We start from the raw sequence: 22,554 nt of genomic DNA on the forward strand, positions 1-22,554 counted from the left end.
AATTATCACCTCCTTAGTCCTGCTTCGGATGCACCTTCTAATGCATGAAAGGTTCTAATTACAGAAATATTGAAAGAACGCGGTTGGCTTTACTTATCATTTTGTCACATTGACAACTCACGCTCATTTTGGAGTCAACTATAACTCCAAGATCCCTTTCTGCTGTTGTGCTGCTTAGCAAGTCATCTCCCAGTCTGTAGATGTGGTGATACTTTCTCCCTAGATGTAGCACTTTGCACTTATCCTTGTTAAACTGCATTCTATTCTGTTCTGCACACATTTTCACCTGATCCGGCCCCTGAAAGTGCTCTACAGCTGTGACAAACAGAAGTGCATGGCTGCAAAGCACTTTAAAAGGGCGTGATTCCACAAAAATCCGAACCCTCTGTGGCAGGCTCACACTGTACTCACCATGGCACCGGTGTCCCAATGGCCAGTCCATGGAGCAGTCAGCCATTGCCACACAGCCGAGAGAAGCCCTGATGATAGGTCTAGTGGCTCTGGGCATAAAAGGAGCCCAGGAAGTAGACCATGAGGGGGTGCACTGGCAGTGAAACCAGAGGCTCGCCCCACTGCCAACAAGAAGCAAGCACATCCCTGCTGGAGAGATTCACCCGGCGAAATTGCCGCCAGAGCACCTGGCAAGAGCCTGAGCATGTGCCCTCCTGCTACCCGGGAGCTGGGGACTCTCCCCAGGGCAGAGCGTGCCCCAGCAGCCACAAAACCCAAGAACTGCATAACCACCCAGGTACCTGGGGGAGATAGCCCAGGCAGCACTGAGGGAGTAGCAACTGACAGGCCCAGAAACATGGGTCAAACCGTGCTCATCGACCAGCAGCGACAGCCACAGAAGCACTCAGGTTAGCTGGGGTTGGAAGACAGCAGCCTGGTGGGCACCACCGGAACCTAAAGAGGGGAAACCCTGTTTGGGAACCTGGCAACCCATTTGTCCCCACCTGGGCAGCCAAGGACACAGAGCCTCCCAGTTAGGAGGTATCCTAGCCATGAGTATCGCATAGATGTGAAGGAACACTTGACAGGACACTACAGTATGTGGCCAGGCACTAGCCCAGGGCACAGGTTAAATTCGGAGGCAACTGCAACATGGGACCTTGTGGGAATTGGGTAAACCACGCCTTTGGAAGCCTCATGTGCGAGATGGAGCTCTGGGTGCAGCAGGGATCACTGCCCTCCCACCACATCATTTGAGCTGTTTTCATTGAAATACTGTTTGTTTACTATTTTGACTGATTAGTGAAGCTGCAGCCATACCCCTGTGGGTAACCTCAAAGCTGGGCAAAACTGCAGGAGCAAAAGGCACCCTTATCACAACACCACAGAGGCTGATCCTTACCACCCAAGTGGAAAGGGGTGGGTATAGGGGAGGAGAAGCCCCACAGAAGAAGCACCAGCAGAGTTGACCAGGTTCCAAGGAAGACCATTGAGCAACTCCTCCAGGTAAAACCTTGTGTAACAACAAGTTGGGGCGGGTGAGTAGACCCCAGTGTGGCAAAGTTCAGACAGGCAGGACATGCCATTGGCACCAAAGTGATGACTGTGATCCTACCATACCCTTATTGCATGAGGGTTCAGATTATGTTTCAAAACATAGCATCTTCTGTAACTTATGTCTGTGCTGCCTCCCAGCCTGTTGCTGTTTTCAGAATGGGAGGGAGGAAAGGGAGATGGGGAAGTTTAGTTTGGGGTTTATTCAGCCCCCTCTGGAGGGTGGGGCAGGTGGACTGGAGCCCCCTGAGGTGGGGGAGGGGCTTTAATTAACCCACCCCACCCTCCAGTACTGGCTGGGGAACCCCTAGAATGAGTTCCCTCTGCTCCCTTTTCCCCCTCCCATTTTGAAAACAGTGACAGGCTTGGAGGGAGGAGGGGCCATTGCTAGAGGAAACTAGCTGTAGGCTTGCAGCCAGCAGCTAGATTCCCCTCACCTCTGGAACCAACAGTGAATTTCTGTTTGGTCCAGGGGATCACTGTAACTCAGAACAGTTCCTGCAGAGTGTTCTGAATTACAGAGAGAGCTGCACTTCTGTCTGCACCTGAAGTGGCAAAGATTGTATTTGCTTTCCCAGCATAAGTACAGGCCAAGCTTGTGAGCTCTGCTGAGGTTGTCAGTATTCGTCCACTTCAGCTGCTACTTGTCTCCTTACATGGCTATTTTAGAACCTATAGGAGGTATCCTTTTTGTATATACAGGAAAAGAACCCCAGGTGGCTCGTTCAACCCAAAGTCCAAATAAAGCTATATTGTGATAATTTATAGAGCTACCCACAAGAGAATGACAGTCTCTAACCAGCTATGAAGTTTTGCTGAATTTAACTTGGTGTATCAGTTTTCCTTGGCAGAGAGATTAGATTTTTCTAACACTGGCAAAGATGCTCAATATATAAATAAAAAGAGCAAAATACTCCTGTTGATCAACTTGGCAATCTAATTCTGCCTAGTTTTAGACAGTCCTGGAGTTTCCAGTAGTTCACTGTTGTGATCTAGCCTGGGCATACATAGGTCCCCGAACTAACCCCATATGCTGGCCCCGGCATTCAGCATGTGGGCTGCACTGAGCACCATGCAAGCTGTACACAGAACAGGGAGTCATTCCAGGGAGCACGCTGCATACATTGTCTGTGTTGGAGTGGCTCTGCACACTGGCTCTGGGGCTGGTCCAGATCAGGAGATGCTGGAGCCAGTGCATAGGACTGGCCTGGAAGGGTACCATATGCAGCACGTACCCTGGCATGACCTCCTGTGCTATGTGCAGGGCACACAGCCAGTCCAGCCCCATGTGCCACAAGTAGTAAATGCCAGCCTCAGGGCTTGCTGTACACATGGGACTAGTATTGGGCATGTGTTGCTAACAGCACCCAGGCTGCATCTGGTGGTGCATGTGACACAAGGGGTCGAGAGCACAGGCTGTATGTAGCACCCTAGACTGACCCGTGCTGCCTGCAATACTGGGTCCAGCCTGTGCACAGGAAGCCCTGGAGCCAGTGTGCACTGTGTGGCATATGGTACAGCACCATGAGAGAGGAAGTGGTGGTGGAGGCAGTTTCAGTCTGACCCACAAACTGGCCCAGCAACCCAGCTATACATGGAAAAATTATTAATTTTTTATAATTTTTCCATTTATAGAATCTAGTTGTTGAAGAGTCATTTTAAATTTGTTCCCCTCACCCACCACTGCATGGCTGGACAGGGGCCAGAGCCCAAGCCAGAGCTATGACAGGGGTAAGTGGTGGTGGCATGTGTGGGAAGCAGAGGTTGTGGGGAAGCTAGTAGCTGTGGCTCTGACTCTGACACTGAGCCTGGAGCTGCAGCAGCTGTCTGTTTCCTTGATTGTACATTGAATGTGAGAGGGACCTCACCTTCAGTTCAAATAAATACAGTATCTAAAATGTTGGAAGCCAACTTCTCTGTCAGTCTCAAAGACGTACGGAAATCTCAAGCACACCCCCTTCTTGATCACTCTTTTAGTCATCCATAGCTTTTTTGGCTTGCTGGTGTCTATAGTCTTTGTTTTTAATTTTTTGACAGCAGCTTCTCATAAGAACGAAGATAAGATGGCTATTGCTGTGGATTCCACTATTGATTTGTTTGTTATTTCCAGCTTTGTTTGTTATTTTGGTCTCCCTGAATCTATGCTTTTAAAACAGCTGCTGCTTCTTTGGCTAAAAGTCCCACCTCTCCAGCAAGTCTATAGACTCTTTTTTATAGATGCATGCTAAATATCTACGTGATAATTTTTATTTAGTTGCATTCTTCACCCTTTCTTGTTCAGCTGGACTTCCTTGTGGTCCTTTCTCTTTTCATCACTGATTTTTTTAGCTCAGTGAGGGCCAACCTTTTTGGCAGGTATGACACAAGTAAGCCCATCATCTCCAAGTGCCACTCTGATCCCCTTGTCCTGCCTGATATGCTACTCAGTTTTCTGTTCCCTGTCCTGTGCTTCCCAGCTGCTCTGATGCTCTACTTTCTGCTCCCTGGCCTATGTGTCACTGTGCTGTCTGTCCCCTCCCGGATCTGCCACATGCCACACATGGATGCTGCTTGTGCCATTTGTGGCACCCATGGTGCAGGCTGGTCACCCTTGGTTTAGCTGTTTTAGAAATTAATAGCATGTTAATCTCTTTGCTGATATCTTTTGCTCCCAGGAGCCTTTTATTTAGTTCAACAAATAACACTTCTTCCTCTGGCAACTGGCAGCTTTTATTTATTCCTCTCTTAAAGTGACTCTTGAGTTGGCTTGCTTATATTCTTTGTTCATTAGGTAAGGCTAGATGTGTTCTTCTCTTCTCTTGTATTGTGAGAGGCCACTCTTGAAACCAAATGGCCTAGAAAAAAATTTGCAGGGCAAGTCACCAACTGGGACCTGGTGTTTCTGCTGTCCCTTACACTGCAGAATATGGCACAAAAGACTGAGGTGATTAGCATTACACTTTTCACATTCAGAGCACTGACAAATTGCCTCCCTAACACCATGAGTACCTTTCCTATGGTTAACTTTTTCCACATGTTTGTTATAGACTGGGCAGGCCAGAGTCTCATTGGGCTACCCTGTTATATTAGTATAGGTTCACTACCTGGCTGCTCTGTATTCTTCAGAGTATCTGGTTGTACAAGGCACGAACAGAAACTTGTGAGGACAAAACTTTAAGTTTTTATATAATTACTCCTTGAGTCCTAACACTGACCATAATAGAAGGGAGAATTCAGCCCCCTCCAGAGGGGGCTGAATTTTCTAGTGCAGGGAGAAAACTTTCCATTTCTGGGAAGACCAATATGTTTATTTCCAGGGGGATGGAATGGTGTTCTTATTTTCTCTTGCTATTTAGAATTAATAAATTCCAGACTGGGAATATGGTTTAGAGTTATTAAAACATCTGCAGTATTTAAAAAAAAACCCAAAAAACCCGTCAGGGAAGCCTCCCTAGCTCTAATCCAGCTTTGTTTTCTCTGGACCATCAGTTTGATGGCCACAGAAAGGAATTTCATCTTCAAAGCCTTGAGGGTCCAGGAATGTTGCACAGTAGCCCCACTCTCCAGCCATACTGTCACAAAAGCCTCATTTTTTGCCATTGGGGAATGACTCTGTATGGCATTTCCACTGTATGCCATTAAGAAGCTTTTCACTTAACTGCACTATTGGTAGATCAGTGAATTCTAACCAATAGATCAAAAGCAACAATGAGAATTGTATATCCTGTGGTCATTCTGGGGCGCCAGTTGGTTTGCCTTTAGGTTCTATCTGGAGGGATTGTGGAAGGAGGCCAAAGCTCCAGCTAGTCAATGACCCAGAACTATGATCTATAACACTTAAGAGAAATAGTCAGTGGTGCAGAGTAGTCACGAGATACAGGGCACAATGACAGGTAGTCTTCCACTTGTGTTCCCACAATCCTTTATACCTGTGCCTTATGGCCCTTCTCCACACTTCACCCTCTTCTCCTCTACACCCCAGCAGCTAGATAGCTTTTCACATCACCCTTTTCAATATCTCATTTTCCTTGTAAGAACATAGAAAGTGACATACTGGATCAGAGCAATGGTCCATCTAGTCAGGGATCCCATCTTTGACAGTGGCAGAAGCAAACGCTTTCAAGGGAGATAAGTGAACCGGGTATACTCAGAGTGATCTATCCCCTGTTCATTGGCTTCCCTAGCATCCACCATCATTGGTTTAAACATGCCAAAGGAAACATGTCAGACTGTTCTGTTTAATGGCTATTAACAGATCTATCATCCATTAATTTGTCTAGTTGCGGGCTGCTTCAGATTGCCAGGACAAGGAAGTCTCCTGACGTGCAATTACCAGGCCAGAGAAACACATTTTCATTTGATTTATTATTTGGAGGGAGACCTTGGAGCCGGTACCGGTCTGACCATAAAAACACTATCCCTAGCCTACTTGCATAGCTGGGCATTCATAAGACTGGCTTGCTGTGGTGACAGCATATCCTGCAAAGCATGCACACCAGAGAACTAGTAATTTACCTGTGTCACACCCTTGCTATGCAGAACTCCATAAAGGTGCCTGCCAGTACTATTATCCTCCTGAGGTTCCATTCTAGAAACTAGATCTTCTTTACAGACAGGAGACTCTTGGAGAAGGACAGCACCTAACCCCACACTGCACCAGCAGAGGCAACAGCAATGGAGGAAACAGTATTCTAGCTCAGCAGCTGCTGTCTGCTGAGCTCACTACTGCTTTGACAGAAAGTGTGAGGCAAAGCATAGGGACAATTAATTCATAGCTAGGAAGAATTTTGAATTTCCTGTATTGTGACAGGCTCAGGATAAGGGCAGAATCCATATCCTCTCTCCTACTTCCTCCTGACTCTAGACCCCAAGACACACAGAACAAGCATGAGAGGTTCTGGAATAATGCCTCATTGATTTCATCTACAGTTGCATGATCAGATGCCTCTAAGGATATACTATGCAAGGCAAAAAATGCTCTCCACACACAAACTGCCAAGCCTGTAAAACCAGTTTTTCTTTTCACTACAATACACAAACGCTTACAGAACAATGGAATTGTGAACTATGAGAACAACACTGGTCAGGGTTAAGAGTAAGAGATCCATTATATAAGAACTTGGCTTTGTCTCTGCAAGCCTATTTTCATGCAAGGTGTTCACAGACAAGAGAGGGGGGGGTTTTTGGCAAAGGTCCTCTTGAGCATTCAGTTTCTAAAGAGATAAAACACTAAACCCCTTGACAACAGAGTTTGAGGGGGTCAGTTCACAGCTATCAAAATAACATTAACTTCAGCAACTTAATAATGTCCTCTCTCATCTTTTGATATTCTGGAAAAGTGATATCCGAACCCCTCCAAAACCAAAAAAACCTCCTCTCACACAGAAGCAATTTTAGTCATTCGGGCAAGTAAGCAGCTAGGGTAAATACTGCCAGTCCGGTTCTTTAATGCAGTTGTTCCCTCCACTCACTGATGTGATGCTGTCACCAAGTTCTTAAGAATTATCTCTCTGCATAGATTCAAGGAACTTCTGCACCGGCCTGAAATTCTACTTCTCTTTTCCACACAGTTATCTCTAAAAATAGATGCCCTTAATGCATCACCCAGACTGAAAAACACCAGGAAACCCCACCTGATAAGGCAGACTCGGTTATGAAATGCATCTCTCCTAGCAATGGCCAAAGTTACTAAACATTTTTAAGCAGAGTTTTAAATAAAAAGGGAGGTGTGGGGAGGGAAAAGTTACCATGTACTCAGTACTGTTCATTTTTGCCTACTACCTCTGGATGCTCATGAATGAAAAAGCATAGCATACCAGAAAATGCTAAGAGATGTGATGAAGGAATTTGTTTCTTTCACTTCCAGCCCCATCCAGCTCCCCACAAAACAAACACAAACCAAACATCCACCCACCTCTTTCACTGTCATTGCAAGCATTTAGATTTGAAGGGGCAACCAGTTTGCCCCAGGAATCTCCCTATACAGACATTGCTATGATGTGAGGAAAAGAAAGCCAATTGTAAATGACAATTGTAAGAGGAATTCAGGGAGCTACTATGGAAGCAGAGATTGGGACAGGTTTTTGTAACAAAAGACTATACAAGGGGCATGGGACTGGGAGCTCTTGGAGCACCTTTTCATAACGGTATAAAATACCATCCTAATACTAACACTTGCCAGTACATGAGCCTATAGGAGGCTTCTGGGTAGGCACTGGTCCTTGTTCAGGACCATGCTCTGGTGGTGGCCTCTATGCAATTTTCTCTCTAGACACAAGTGCATGTCTGTAACAACACATGGCACTCTGTGAACACATTTACATGTGCTATTAAAGTGCCTGAATAAACTGCAGAGGTTATTGCTCCAGAGTTTATTACTCTGCAGTTTATGGCTCCCAAGCATGCTGTTTGAACATGAGTCTGGAAACAAATAAGCTCCACAGTAGTTTATTCAGGCACAGCACATGGAGCTGGGTTGGAGCAGTGCTGGTTGGCAGGGGGCCCTGGAGGTCAGCCTGCCAGCCCAGGGCTGCTCCCCCTGGCTCAATGTACTGCAGAGGGGCTGGCTGGGGCACAAGGGTGCTTCAATGTGGGACTAGCTGGCAGGCAAATCCTGCACTGAAGCACCCTTGTGACCCAGCCAGCCCCTCCAGCATATACACATGCACTGCTGCAGAGTTTTTTTTTTTAACTCTGCAGCAGGGTAGTACTTGTATTTATAAGTAAGATGGGCCTGCCACTTCAGAGACAAATATGATAGGCCTGCCACTTCTTGCCGTCTCTATACTATGCCACACTGCACATCAAGAGGAGGTGAGTTGGGAAAGAAAGACAAGAGTAGCACTACAAAAGTAAGCATCACAAACACTAGATTGGCTTGCATTTTTTTTTACTGCATTTTGCTTTAGTTTATGTATTAGTTTTATAGCTTCCATTTTGTTTGGTAGTTGGCTAAGTATAATTAGTTTCTGCTAGCAGTCATTTGCATTGGCAGATTTGTTCTTAATTCTTTCTTCGAATGTATTTGAAATTCTACGTTCTAAGTTTCATGTATGTTCTACGTGGGGTTGCCAGCCTCCAGGACCAATAGCCATTACTCCTGAATATGAATGCTGCGTGGTTCCAGCAGCTGGGGGGGTACGGCGAGCTCTGGCAGGTGGCAGCAGCGGTAGGCATGGAGCTGCCACAGCACAGTCAGTGGCACGTTGGAGGGGGGTTGACAAACACTGACCAGTGGTCAGCAGCTACCTGCAGACGTCGCCAGCAGCATCGGCAGCATCCAGCGGCGATTGTGGACTGCCTCCAAACGCCGCCGGTGGTGTCGGCAGGGGTGGGGGTGGCAAGCGGTGACCTCCTGCAGGTGCTGCCGCAGTATCAGCGGTGCCTTTTCATAAAGGGTGCAGCGCCATGCTCAGGGGGTGCACATGCATCCGCAAACACCTCCTATGCTTCGCCAATGCTCCTGAATTGGTATTCTCTCCATCAAACATGAAGTGCAGTGTTGGTGCTTTAGGACAAGCTCCCAACTCAGCTATGTGGTCCTGTTTTCTATTGCAGAAGTTCTACACACTGCAAACCACCCCATATCTGTAAAATGGCATGATTGCTCTATCCCCAGGTGTACACATCAGAGTTTTCAGATCCAGAAAACCTGAACAGAATTGCATCAACCCTGCCTTCTAATGCCACTACATATTTGTGTAATGTACAGAGGCTTTCCCATGTGTTTCCACTAGTTACTGTGCATCAGTAACAACTGGGCTGTAGTCACATGACAGATCCATGGCTAAAGCACAGGAACTTAGTAACATGCAGAATGACCAAGGTATGTGTGGCAAGCTGAACAGCTTCTGCCTTAGAGATCTTTAAGGAAAGGCAAGGGATCTCACAGTGCATCAAAGACTAGGGCACCTACAGCAACTGCATTGGGGAGGTCAGCTCATGGCTTCGGAGTTGGTGCCACCATGCAGGGTTCGGCTTTCTAGACCATGATCCGTACTTCCAGGATAGGACCTTGCTGGGACGTGATGGTCTACATCTCTCTCCAAAAGGTAAGAGCCTGTTCTCTTACAGGTTGGCAGACCTCCTACATAGACCTTTAAACTAGCTTCGCTGGGGGACAGGGATGTCCAAGTCAGAACGAGCCCAGGAAAGACAAGCCATGAACCGCACGCTGGAATCGACCAGGTAAGTACTACGGAGCCCATTAAGAATCAGTATAGGGGAGTAGCAAGGGCACCTATTGAAGGGCTTAGGTATCTCTATACTAATGCTAGAAGTATGGGTAACAAGCAGGAGGAACTTGCACTCCTGCTTGCAGACAAAGATTTTGACCTGGTTGGACTAACAGAAACCTGGTAGGACCCTTCCCATGACTGGGCAGTGGGCATTGAGGGCTACAGGCTATAAAGGCAGGATAGATTGGGGAAAAAAGGGTGGGGGGGCATTGCTGTATACATCAGGGAACATTATACACCTTCTGTAATGAAGATGGGGACAGAAGGACTGACCGAAGTCCTATGGGTCAGATTACAAGGGGGTAGGGGTGAAAGGGACTTGGTAGTGGGGGTCTACTACAGACCCCCACACCAGGAGGAGGAGGAGTTAGACCTAGAGTTCTCGAAACGGCTCTCAAAGGCAGTATGCTCAAAGGACCTAGTTGTCATGGGTAACCTAAATTACCCAGACATCTTCTGGGAGGAGCAGTCGGCCAGGTCTGCCCGTTCATGTAGGTTCCTAACCTGCATACAAGACGTGCACCTAACACAGGAGGTATGCAGTTCCACTAGGAGAAATACTGTACTTGACTTGGTGCTGGCCACAGGGGAGGACTTGGTGAGGGATCTACAGGTACAAGGTCACTTAGGGGATAGTGACCACCAGTTGATAGGATTCACTATCTGGCAAAAGGTGGGAAAAACAACTAGTACGGCTGAAGTGCTAGATGTCCGGAAGGCCAACTTCAAGGAGCTCAGGGGGGCTGGGGGGTAATCACATCTGTGAGTTGGGAGTCCTAGAAGGGTGGCAGTTCCTCAAGGGACTGAACCTGCAGGCACAGAGCGGCACCATCCCAGTTCACACAGAGGGAGGCAAAAGAGCCAAAAAACCTTCTTGGGTGAACAGGGAAATTGAGGAAAGCCTTCAGAGGAAAAAAGAGGCTTACAGGCCGTGGAAGCAGGGGGTGGCCACCAAAGAAGAGTACACCTGCTTGGCTCTCACTTGCAGGGAAGCAGTGAGGAAGGCCAAAGCAGATACTGAACTTAAGTTGGTGACAAAGATTAAGAGTAACAAAAAGTCCTTCTTTAAGTACAGTATGTAGGGAACAAGAAGAAGGCGCAGGGTAACATAAGACCTCTACTGAATGGTCTACGGCAACTCAGAACAGACAGGATGGATAAAGCAGAGCTTTTAAATGACTTCTTTGCATTTGTGTTCCTGGACACAGATACAAACAGACCCCCCAATAAGAGAAATACCAACCCACTAGGTCAGCGCTAACCATAGGTGAAGGGGCACTTGGAGGGGTTGGGCATATTTAAGTCGGCGGGCCCCAATGATCTTCACCCAAGGGTACTAAAGGAATTGGCCGGTGTCATAGCGAAACCACTGCACAACTGTTTAAACGTTCATGGTGCTCAGGACAGGTCCCAGAAGACTGGAAAAAGGCCAACGTGGTCCCTATTTTCAAGAAGAGGAAGGAGGACCCAGGTAATTATAGGCCAGTTAGCCTCACCTCTATTCTTGGCAAGACCTTAGAAAAAATCATAAAGGATCACATTTTGAGAGGGCCAGTGGGTAATACAATGTTAAGGGGGAACCATCATGGGTTTATAGCAGGCAGATCCTGCCTGACTAACCTGGTCTCTTTTTATGACCAGGTCACAAAGTGCTTAGCTGCAGGGGTGGAGATAGATGTTATTTACTTGGACTATAAAAAGGCTTTTGACAGTGGTCGCACCCAATTCTTACAAGCAAACTGAGTAGCTGTGATGTGGATTTTTTTACAGTAAGGTGGGTGAAAAACTGGCTTATGGGATGCACCCAGAGAGTGGTGGTGGATGGGGTGGTTTCTCTCTGGAGAGATCTGGGCAGTCGTATCCCCTAGGGCTCTGTCCTTGGACCAGTGCTGTTCAATATCTTCATCAGTGATTTGGATGAGAGGGTTAAAAGCACTCTGTCTAAATTCGCAGATGACAACAAACTATGGGGTACAGTAAACACACTGGAGGGCAGGGAGTGAATCCAGGTGGATTTGGATAGACTGGGGAAGCAGGCAGATCAGAATAGGATGCAATTTAACAAGGATAAGTGCATGGTGCTGCACCTAGGGAGAAAAAAATCTCCAATACACCTATAGACTGGGAAGTACCATTCTGAGTACTACGGCAGTGGAAAGGGATCTCTGAGTCTTAATTGACGCAAAAATGAACGAGTCACCAATGTAACGAGGTAATAAGTAAGGCTACCTGCACTCTTTCTTGCATTAGTAGGCGCATCATGAACAGGTCTAGGGAAGTGATACTTCCATTCTATGCGGCATTGATCAGGCCACAGTTGGAGTACTGCGTGCAGTTTTGGGCGCTGCATTTCAAGAGGGATGTGGATAACCTTGAGAGGGTTCAGAGAAGGGCTACTCATATGGTTGAGGGCTTGCAGGTAAGATCCTATGAAGACAGACTGAGGGACCTGAATCTCTTCAGCCTCTGCAAGAGAAGGCTGAGAGGTGATCTTGTGGCTGTCTACAAACTTGTCAGGGGAGGAGGTCATCAGGGAATAAGGGATACTCTGTTTACCAGGGTGCACCTCAGGGTTACTAGAAATAATGGCCACAAGCTAAAGGAAAGTGGATTTAGATTGGATATCAGAAAGAAATACTTTTCAGTGAGGGTTGCCAAAATATGGAATGGGCTTCCAAGGGAGGTGGTGCTTTCCCCTACCTTGGAGGTGTTCAAGAAGAGATTAGATAGGCACCTAGCTGGGGTTATTTAACCCCAGCATTCTTTCCTGCCTAGAGCAGGGGGTCAGACTCGATGATCTACAAGGTCCCTTCCAACCCTAGAAATCTATAAAATCTACACACGTGCCTAACACCCTGCTCCAACGCATGCTAATTAGAACACGTGAGAGCAGACTCGATTAATCAAGCACACTTTAGCAGCCTCTGTGTCACATGTATTCAGCATCTTCACGCTTCTAAAAGGTGGTGGGGGCACTTTAACTAAAGCTTGTCAAATGAGAGCCACTAATTAAAGTGCCACTTGAATTAGAGTGGCCATGAGCCACTCTAATTAAAGCTCCCCCACTCTTCCTACCCTGGAGCTTGTGTAAAGATGCCCCTACTTCCTAAAAGGACCTTGTTCAGTATGGCACTGAGGAACTTAGGATGATGATCCTAGTGGCAAGCACAAATACCATTAAGTACAGTCTAGATGCAAGCAATCAGTATTTGGCTCATGTTTAACAAAAATGTGGACAGGAAAAGGATAGTCTGTTTGCTTTGAGGTCAAAAGGTATGCACCAGGACACCTGGATATCTTGCAGTGGGCATACACACTTGATCCCAGAGCCTGTGCATACATATCCACAGGTATGTAGTATCCCTTACACAAGTAGAACTACTACAAGTAGTTCAGCCAATATCACGCATAGCTCCAGTGGGGCCCCTCTTGTGAAGAAAGTTTCCATTTCAAGGGCCCTGACCTCATTCCAGAAATGAGGTCAGGGCCCTTGTGTTCTAAATGGTAAGGGATAATCTTATAGAGGTTAGACTATTCTACTCAACTACGGATTAGAAGAACAGTTGTCCAAAAACGATGCATGGCATCTTTTTGTTTACAATAAACAGAATACAGACACTCCTTGGACTTATGACACAGTTGGCTCCTGACAACTGTGTTTTAAGTCGAAACGTCATAACTCTGTTCCTACGGGAAAATCAGTTCCATGTTATAAGTGGGGGATTGGTGGGGGAACCAAGGGCTGATACCCTGTTTTCACCAAAAATAACCCAGAATTTTGTACTCAGTCAATTACAGATGAATAATATAGCTACATTAATGTATTTATGTTGTAAATAACACTCATATTGATTTGGAATAACTTCTTTGAGGTGACTTTGCTGGACTTTTTGAAGGGCTTTTTGCATGGCGGATTGGTGCAGGGAGATGGGCAGCGCAGCAAACTTGTTCACTGGCATGGTGTCATGTCAGATTGAGCATTGTAGTTGAAACCAATGTCAGAAAGTCGAAACAGGGTGTCAATTTATAAATGTCATAAATGCCATTTGTCATAACTCAAATGTCATAAAGTCAAGGACTGCCTGTATCACACTTCAAAAAGTGATGATTTCAGAAGGCATAGCTTACATCTGAATATCAACCAACCTGCCGATAGACAATTCTTTGGAAGAGGAACTAAAATGGAAATTCAATACAGAGTACAGTATCTTTGTTGTTCTCCCAAAGAGGAGAAAAAAAAAAGATACATCTTATTTCACAATTCTCAAGTAACTTTGATTTAAGTTATTTTATTGTGCATGTATATGGGGTTGTGAACAATTACGTAAACTGCATTGTGAGATCAGCAGTGTCAAAATTAAGGGCAATCTCTTCCTACTCACACTGATGCTGGAACTAATTATTATGGTTTAGAGAAGATAAGAAAAACATACCATAATACTTAAAGAGTTTTAGGGTAAAGTTATACGTTGCACTTAGACCATCCTCAATCTGAGGAATGGTAAATGATATTGAAGTTAGAACAAGCTGTGAGCAGTTGCACATTGAGAGTCAATACCGTGTCTTGCCTACAGAACTCTGACTTGCTATTAGAAGGCTGTACGCCCTCTAGGAGCCAAGACACCTGGGATCTATGCCTGCTGGAGAGGAGGGGGGCTGGAAGTAGTGCATCCTGGGTTGTCGGAGGACTACAAATTGCTGGCTTTATCTCCATGGAGCAGACTGAAGTTACCCCAACACTGGCTAGGTAGCACAGCCCAAAGTAACACTCACCAGAAGCGGTGGAAGTTTGACAGGAGGGCATTTAGCATGAGTTTTAAACATAGCATTTTAGACCTTAGTATGATCTAAGGGTAATGTGTAACTTCATTCCTGGATGCCATTTTTGTTTGTAATTGTTTTCTATCTAAAGTTACGCATAAATGCAAAAAAACCCCAAACAGAACCGAATTACCAGGAAGCAGTTTAAAAAATTCATATACTCTATTCCTATTCCTGATCTTGAAACAGACCAAAGAATACAGTCAGATTGTTTCTCTCTTGGTCACACAGCAAATCGATTCTGGCAACTGAAGCATCCCAGCAGTATTACAGTGCAGTTGATTTACCACTCTAACTTACAAATCCTATTAATAGTTTTGCAGCAACTACATTTTCAAGTCTATTTTTATGCACAAAGTCTTTCTGTATATGCTGTTACCTTAAAGAAGTCATCTTGGTAGATTATACTGCAATTTGGAAGCAGTTTCTTAAGCTTTTCTGCCAGTGTTGTTTTCCCCCCATTTGTCACACTGAGTTAAAGAACAGAATAAAGGCTATGTCAGGACAGAAAAAAAAAATCAGGAACAAAGCATGCATCAAAAATAAAGCCACTGCCAAAACGTAATTTTATTCACAATGCTGATCATGCCTGCATGGCTCCCAGTCATTTGTCTGGATATTCTGACAGCTTTCAACCAATGTGCAAGAGAATGGCATAGGGAAGATCAGAGCTGATGTCCCAAAGGGTTGATTTATGATGGAGGTAGGGACAAGATGCAAAAAAATTGCATGCAATACTAGTGACAAGTGTTAAGATCATACTTTTAATTCCTTCTCTGATAACAACATATTCATATACAGACAGGCACTTGTAGACTTCATCTCGAAGCTTGAAGAAATCTCACATTTTTGCTTTAGAATTTAAACTTTTTGTACTTACCCTCCAAGGCCAACAACCAGTTTCATAATTAGTATTCTATCCACTTCCTTTCTTCCAACCGTCTAAAACAAGAACAGTCAGTGAACACACCTACTTTGGCAATGATAAAAGCAATTGCTACAAGGGGAAAAAGCAATTAATGTAAAAGGCCCTTTTATCTTTTTAAACTCTACCACTGCTACACACACATCTTCAGAACTTCCAATGTCTTAACTGAAAAAAAAAAAAAATCAAATTACAGTGCATTACATCATATATACCGTTTTTGACAACCTTTTTTCCTTTTACTTATTTATAGTCCTATAAGACTCAGACCTACAACTCCTTCCTGCTGCTTAGCTCAATAAGTTTTTGTAAGATCAAGCCCTTAGAAGTAAATTACAAGAGCAGAGAAATGGGTTACTGTCTTGTTTTATATAGGTAAAAAGACTGAGTTCCTCATTTCTCCCCACAGACTTATTTTGTAGTATCAGACACGTCACTTTTCTGTTCCCCAGTTCTCCCGATTGGTAAAATAAAATCCTATCTACTCATTTCAAGATCTGGAGACTGACACTGAGCTGAGACAGTACCTATTAACTTTGTAATTGGAGTTCAACATTTCTGAAAATAAATACATCTATGTTTGCTAAGACCTTTAAGAATCTCAGACAGCATTATAAATGTTTAAAGGATTAATATTTTCAATTGAGAGAAAAGGCAACATTGCTTTAAGAGGAGGCAGACAGATGTACATGGTGGTTGTCTGGCCTATCCAAATGCAAATATTTTCAAATAAATATGAGTTCTGGACTTTGTTCTAAAGAATTAACCTTTGTTGCACAAAAAAGCATTAACCGACAAATTAGGTAACACTGATACATACTGTGAAGGGTTTTGAACTCTCTAATTTACGTCACTGTCCATCTCCAGTGTAATCGTAGCTTAAGAAAAATTCCAGAATAAACAAAAAGAAGAAACAAACAGCTTGTGGAGCCACATGGGTGGATGGCAGTATTACACCATAGAATTTCAGTATAACAAGGCTCAGGTTGGCTTGTGTAAGTAAGACCAAAACTTGTTTATAGTCATATTATAGACCTGTAACAGGTATGTAGAGCTCAAGTCTGCACATGATCTAGTAATAATTCTACAACATAGTTATGGCCAGATCACATTATCTCTACACAGAGTAGACCAAACTAGTTTAATAAAACAATCACTCTAAGATGCTTTCGCATGTGTAGATGGCAGCAGTAATGCAATCAGATGCTGTGGCCTGAAACAGTAAGTTTGATACTTGTGCTACAGTGCAGACCACATCAACCACATCTCACTGGAGTCAAATTCTGAAACGCTTTGCATTAGAACATTTTTACATGCTAAATTACAAGCACACACTGAAAACAAACTTAAAAATAATTTTAAAATATTTAAATTTAATTATAGATCTAAGATTTGGGGATGAATTTTGAAGTGGGGTGCCAGGTGTTGGGAAGGGTAATATATTTTTTGGTTCATCTTTGAAAGCAAAAAGTCTTTACAGTATTTTCTATTTTTTTCCAATAGGATAGTGATAATTTTGGACACACCACAACACAAAAGTGCTTGGTCTAGATACAGAATAAACTGTGCCATGCTTCTTCAAATGGCCTGAAGACAAAACACAGCCATATGACCAACTAAATAAAAATACACCCCCTTTTGGACAATGTTAGGCAGCGCTCCTGCACTCTGATGCACAGGGTGGACCCATGTGATTGCATTACTAAACTCAATTAACCCCATGCAGGGGTATATCCATGCATGGCATTTTTCAGGATCATGGACCTATTTGGCATCTACTCAAGTGCTGCACATCTAAATAAAGTACCTCCAGTACCAGGGGTCCTGGGGTTTTAAATGCTTGCTATACAAATTCTAAAGTAAATTTAGTTATAAGGGTCTTCACATAGGCAATTCTTCTTACACACATATACACACGCACAACTGGAGACCGGTAAAAGGCAACAGGCCAGTGAAGACACTGACATTTAAAGGTATGCTCAGAGCCAGCTTACCACAAGTTGTGAGTCTTGCATGACCCCAAGAACAAGACAGACAATGCTAACCACAGCCAGCCCTGTGGGTACAGTTACACGACATGTTACACTTCAACAGTACTAAAGGCACTTAAAGCCTCTGCGCATTAAAGCTTGTTAGTGCCCTCAATGTTACACCACTTCAGAAGAGGATTAACCCTGGGCTGTGCTACCTAGATTGTGTCAGGGTAACTCCCATCTGATCCACAGAGATAAAATGAGCAATTTTGCAGTCCTCCAACATCCCAGAATGCACTGCTCCCTACCGCCAGCAAGGGACAAAGCCCAGGTGGCCTGGCTCTTAGCCACACCCCTGCTCGCCTGCCCTCTGGTGGCATATCCTAGCTGCACAGGCAACAAATGACGTTAACTCTCAACAGGAGACAGCTCACGGCACCTTCTAGGTGTTCCCCACCTAACATCCCAAAAGTGCCATAGGGTCCAAGGGCCAGGCCACCTGGATCAGTGGGTCTCAACTTTTTTTGTACCAGGACCCATTTGTAAAAATCAATGTCCAGTCCTGACCCAGTGCCCCTCACTCTGGACCTGCCGCCCCCTCATGTGGGGCAGGAGGCGGGGTGGTTTGTAGGTTGTGGGAAGCCCCAAGCAGCCCCTTGCACGCTGGAACTCTGCCAGCCTCCAAGGGGAAAACCCAGAGTTTCCTAGGTTTTTCTCCTTTAAAGGAGAACCCATTTTTAAAGTCGGCTTGCGACCATTTCATATATTCTTGCAACCCACTTTTTAATTTTTTTGTGGAAGATTTTTAATGTTCTAGGCCAGATCAGTTCTGACTCCTTTTGACTGAGCAAAACTCATAGTTTAAACACCATATGTGGCACAGCAACCAGCATTTATCCTCCACCCGACTTCACAGCCTAGGGCTTCAGATACTTCCAAATCCAAATCCAAATCCATTGGTAGGCGACCTATGTGCAGACCCAAGCCCAGAGGCTTGGGGTTCAGATGCCCCCCCAAGCCTCGCTTGCATGCATTAGAAAGCTAGGGAGAGGTGCCCCAATTCCATAAAGTAGGTGCATAGCCGAGGTCGTCCTGCTGGAAACTGGCCAGTTGGAAGCCAATTACAAGGTGTCCTGTCCACAGTGCATTTGGACAAGGGTGCCCCCTCCGCCACACAATGCCCTTTATTTAAATCCATTTCAGCTCCGGTACCGCACCAGTGCAGCGAGTACACTTGATCTTAACCACCAAGAAGGTCGCGCCCCACGGGTTGGGAAACGCCGCCCTGGCTGATACCCTCCCGCGGAGGCCGGCAGCTTTCCATCAGGTTCCAGGGTCCCGGATCTGGACAGCGCTGCACACAGGCTCAGCTCCCCCCTCCCCTCCTGCTGCCCACCCGCCAGCCCCTCACGCCCAGCGTGGGCAAGCACCCACCGCTCAACGCGGGGCAGCTCCACCAGGCGCCAGGCGGCCTCCCCCGCGATGCCCCACACAGTCCCCGGGGCCCGCCTGCAGCCTTGCACGGAATCACCCTCCCGCGCTGCGTCAGGAACCCACCGCCCCGATTGTAACGCAGCGCTGCAGAGCTCCACCCCCGCCCCATTTCCATTGTGACGCACACAATTGAATCCCACCCCCACTAAGACACTACGCCACACTGCCCTCCCCCTACTGCGGCCGGAGCCCCAGCCCCACCCCCACTCCCTGACGTGTAAGACCTGGTCCCGCCCACTGGTGAAGGGAGGGGGGAGAAGAGGAGCAAGGGGGCGAGGCCTCCGTGACCCCGCCCACCCTGTAGCCATTGGCTACGTTCGTCCTCCGCCCCGGCGGGGATTGGCTGCTGCCTTCCCTCCCTGGCTTCCCGGTCCCCGCTTGCAGCGCCCCACGGCCGCCTGCAGGTGGAGCCCGCGCGCGGGGTCGCCGAGCCTCGCACTTCCTCGTCGCTGCCGCCCAAAGGGAGCCCAGCGCCCCGCGCCCCTTCGCGCAGCGCTAGCAGCACCGCCGGGTGGGGCGGCCAGAGTCGCAGCCATGTCCAAGCCGCCGCCGAAACCGGCCAAGCCAGGTAGGGGTAGGGCAGAGCCGCAATGACACGTGGGCACCCGCGGGAGGGGGATCCCGGCGGCCGTGACCGCTCCGGGTTGACCCCCCCAGTCTCTGCCTCCACCTGAATGACACTGGGGTTAAACCGGGGAGCCGCTGCTAAGGCAGCCACTAACCCTTGCCCTGCAGAAACGAGAGCCGGGTGGGGGTGGGGCTGTGGCAAACGCAGGGGCAGAAGGCAGGAGCTGGCAGGAGTAGAAAAGAGCTGCTACCTAGCCCTCCTGCACCCGCTTCAGAGGCTGGAGGTGAAGGTGCAAGAAACCACCCTATGCTGAGGCCTGGCCCAGTGAGGGGCTGCCTAGTGGCTTTGACTTACTGCTTCCTGGAAGGCAGCAGCCAATGTCCTTCTCCCCATTTTACAGGTGGGGAAAATGGAGGCAGCAGCTGCCTAGTACGGACCAATGCAGCCCAGGCTGCGGGAGTCAGAGTCTAGGACTCTGATGCCTACGTAATGCTGCCCTCCCACAGATAGAGCTAGGCCTGCTCCCTAACCTATCCTCTCACGCCACACAAAATGTTACCCAGGAGAATATATTGGAAGCATTTTTATAGAAGCAGGAAGGTTGCGCCAGCGTTCCCACTAAGCTGCAAACAAAATATATATATTTATATAAAAAAATAAAAAATCATGCTGTGCACACAGTGGCGTACCGATGAGGCACCCAGTGCCATAGCAAGGGGGCACCAACACTCCCCCTGTTGCTGGCTTCGTGTCTGGCCACTCGCCCCCCGCCCTAACCCGGCCACAGGCTACTGTAGGAGGGAGGTGGGGCAGGCACACTGAAGGAACAGTGGTGGCGTGAATGGTTCCCCTGCTTTACATGTGGCAGGTGAAGGGGTTAGGTCTGTGTTGTGGCAAGGTTGAAAGTCATGCAGAAGTTAGATGTTGAACTGTACAGGTTTGGATAGGGATGATCCTGCCTCAGGCAGGGGGTTGGGCTAGATCAGGGGCGGGCACCTTATTTCAGGTGGAGGGCTACTTACCCAGTTTTGGCAAGATGTTGAGGGCCCCATTTCTCTCTCCGGCACAAGGAAGCAGGAACAGCCCCACAGTCCCAGGCCAGAAGCCTCTGCTAGACAGGGGCTTCTGGTTGGGGGGGTAGAGCTAGGTGGGTCTTGCTGCTGCATCCCACTGCTGGCTTCCCCTGGGTCCTACTGCCCCTGGACCTTGATATCTTTGACAAGCAGCCAGGAGCAAACGTATATTAAATTTTCTAGGGGGCCCACGGGCCAGATAGAATGGGCTGGCAAGCTGGATGCTCCCGCACTGTATTTTGCCCACCCCTGGACTCAATGATCTCTAGGAGTCCCGACTTCTCTATAATTCTATGAAGCATAAGGCTTCTGTCTTTCCTAGTAACTACCAGGTTGTTGAGTGTGTTATACGGCTTCTTTTTGAGGCCAGGAAAGTTGCTGGTCCAGTTGCACTGAGTTCTCTCTTCTCTGCTTTTTCAGAGCATTTCTTTTGATCTTTTAAAATTCTTTTCTGTCCTTTTTTTTGTCCAACATGCGCTTGTTCTTGTGTTAGGAGATGGAGAATGGGGATGGTTCTGCTTTGAGCAGGGGGTTGGATTAGGTGACTGCCCGAGGTCCCTTCCAACCCTCATTTTCTATGATTCTAATGGAAACTTCTCCCATTCACCTCAGTGGGAAGATGGATCAGGAGGTAGTCCTGCAGTTGCTACAAAAATTGAGCATAAACACCTAAGCAAGGACTAATTTTATGAATATTCATTTGCAGCATGTCTTTTAATGTGCTCTCTGCTAAAGCATAGAGATGCACAAATAGGGCATGCAAAACATACTTGGATTTGCCCTCTGATATCAAACAATAGCAGTATTTTTATGTATAAGCAAGCTTTATTCACAAATTTCCAGGTTTTCTACTTTCATTCTTTCCTCCATGCCCCCTTGTAGCTCTCCAGCCAGAAGTGCCCCATGCCTCCCACATCTTTTTTTATTTACGTTTTGTTGCTTAAATGCACACACTCACCGAAGCTTCCCCAGCACCTCTCAGGCTTCCCTGCCCCTTTGAACACCGTACATGACCCTAGTTTCCCTTGCATCTATGGAGGATTAGTTCAACATTTATTTAGTGCAACAAAATTAACAGAATTGAAAGCAATAGCTAGATAGAGAGACTTTAAAAATAGAGTGCTCCATCAGTAGAGTCTGAAGAAAAACATTTCCTTATCCGAAAGCTGTAGAAAGAACTACCCTGTGTCAGAGAGGCAGTTTCCCAGGCTCTTTAAAGGATAGTTTAGCCTGGGTGTAAAAAAGAGGCAAAGCAAGGAGGAGCAGGCCAGTGGATGCAGCAGCTACTTTTTTTTTGTTGTTGTTGTTGTTAGGGGCACATACCCATTTAGAACAATAAAAGTTTGTACCTATTTTTTTGTGCAGAGGGGGAGACGTTGTGGGCTTCTGTGAAATAAATCATAGTATATAGCAATGGGGGCCAAACTCCTGGCAGGCATACTACCAATTAGTCCCTCATCATCCCTGAGCCTCCAATCCCTTTATCATGCCCAATCTGCTGCACTGCTTTTTGCTCCGTTCCTGTGCGGCCTGTTCTCTTTCCCGCCCTGCCGCATAGCACGGAGAGACTGCTTGTGCAGCCATTTTTCACTGTCTACTTTGTAACTTAATTATAGTCTGATTAATTATCCACTAACTGTATTTGTCCACATTGTAACCAGCTGCGCCAGAGCAATGAAAAAGGAAACCACTGTCAAAGTGCAGCTAGTACAAACCTTGAAAATGAAAGGAACTAGTCAGTTTTGGGGCTGCTAATACCACAGTAGTGACAGGGCTGTGCACTTGAGAAGTATAGAAGTATTGCTTATATTAAAAGATCAAGTGAATGCATACCCTCTTTTCACTTCAGAGACTATGCACTTAAAACAGACAATGTTGTATGTCTAAGCTTTGCTGGAGTGTAGAGAAATCCAGTCAAACTTGGATTTCCCAGGTACCTGAAGCAGTCTATCCACAGTAAGCTAGCTCATGTAGAACT

General features: G+C 46.4%; 2 protein-coding genes across 3 annotated transcripts in view; one reads left to right on the top strand and one right to left on the bottom strand.

Annotated features, from left to right (window-relative positions):
• Positions 1–19,018, bottom strand: part of NMRK1 (nicotinamide riboside kinase 1) — a 33,762-nt gene extending 14,744 nt beyond the window's left edge. The window contains exons 1-4 of one of the 2 annotated variants that reach the window (XM_014608661.3): positions 18,876–19,018; positions 17,463–17,524; positions 15,424–15,485; positions 14,923–15,013 (exon numbers count right to left, since the gene is read on the bottom strand). In XM_014608661.3, coding sequence (XP_014464147.1) covers positions 14,923–15,013; positions 15,424–15,485; positions 17,463–17,483 — 174 coding nt within the window. In that variant the 5' untranslated portion in view covers positions 17,484–17,524; positions 18,876–19,018. The remainder of the gene's footprint in view (positions 1–14,922; positions 15,014–15,423; positions 15,486–17,462; positions 17,525–18,875) is intronic. The other variant, XM_014608662.3, reaches the window with a different exon arrangement.
• Positions 19,019–19,344: 326 nt separating this feature from the next.
• The window catches only part of OSTF1 (osteoclast stimulating factor 1), a 44,703-nt gene continuing 41,493 nt past the window's right edge, over positions 19,345–22,554 (top strand). Inside the window, exon 1 of the mRNA XM_014608663.3 lies at positions 19,345–19,503. Coding sequence (XP_014464149.1) covers positions 19,470–19,503 — 34 coding nt within the window. The 5' untranslated portion in view covers positions 19,345–19,469. The remainder of the gene's footprint in view (positions 19,504–22,554) is intronic.

The sequence above is a fragment of the Alligator mississippiensis genome, chromosome 3, assembly GCF_030867095.1.
Source record: "Alligator mississippiensis isolate rAllMis1 chromosome 3, rAllMis1, whole genome shotgun sequence".
NCBI classification, from domain to species: domain Eukaryota; kingdom Metazoa; phylum Chordata; order Crocodylia; family Alligatoridae; genus Alligator; species Alligator mississippiensis.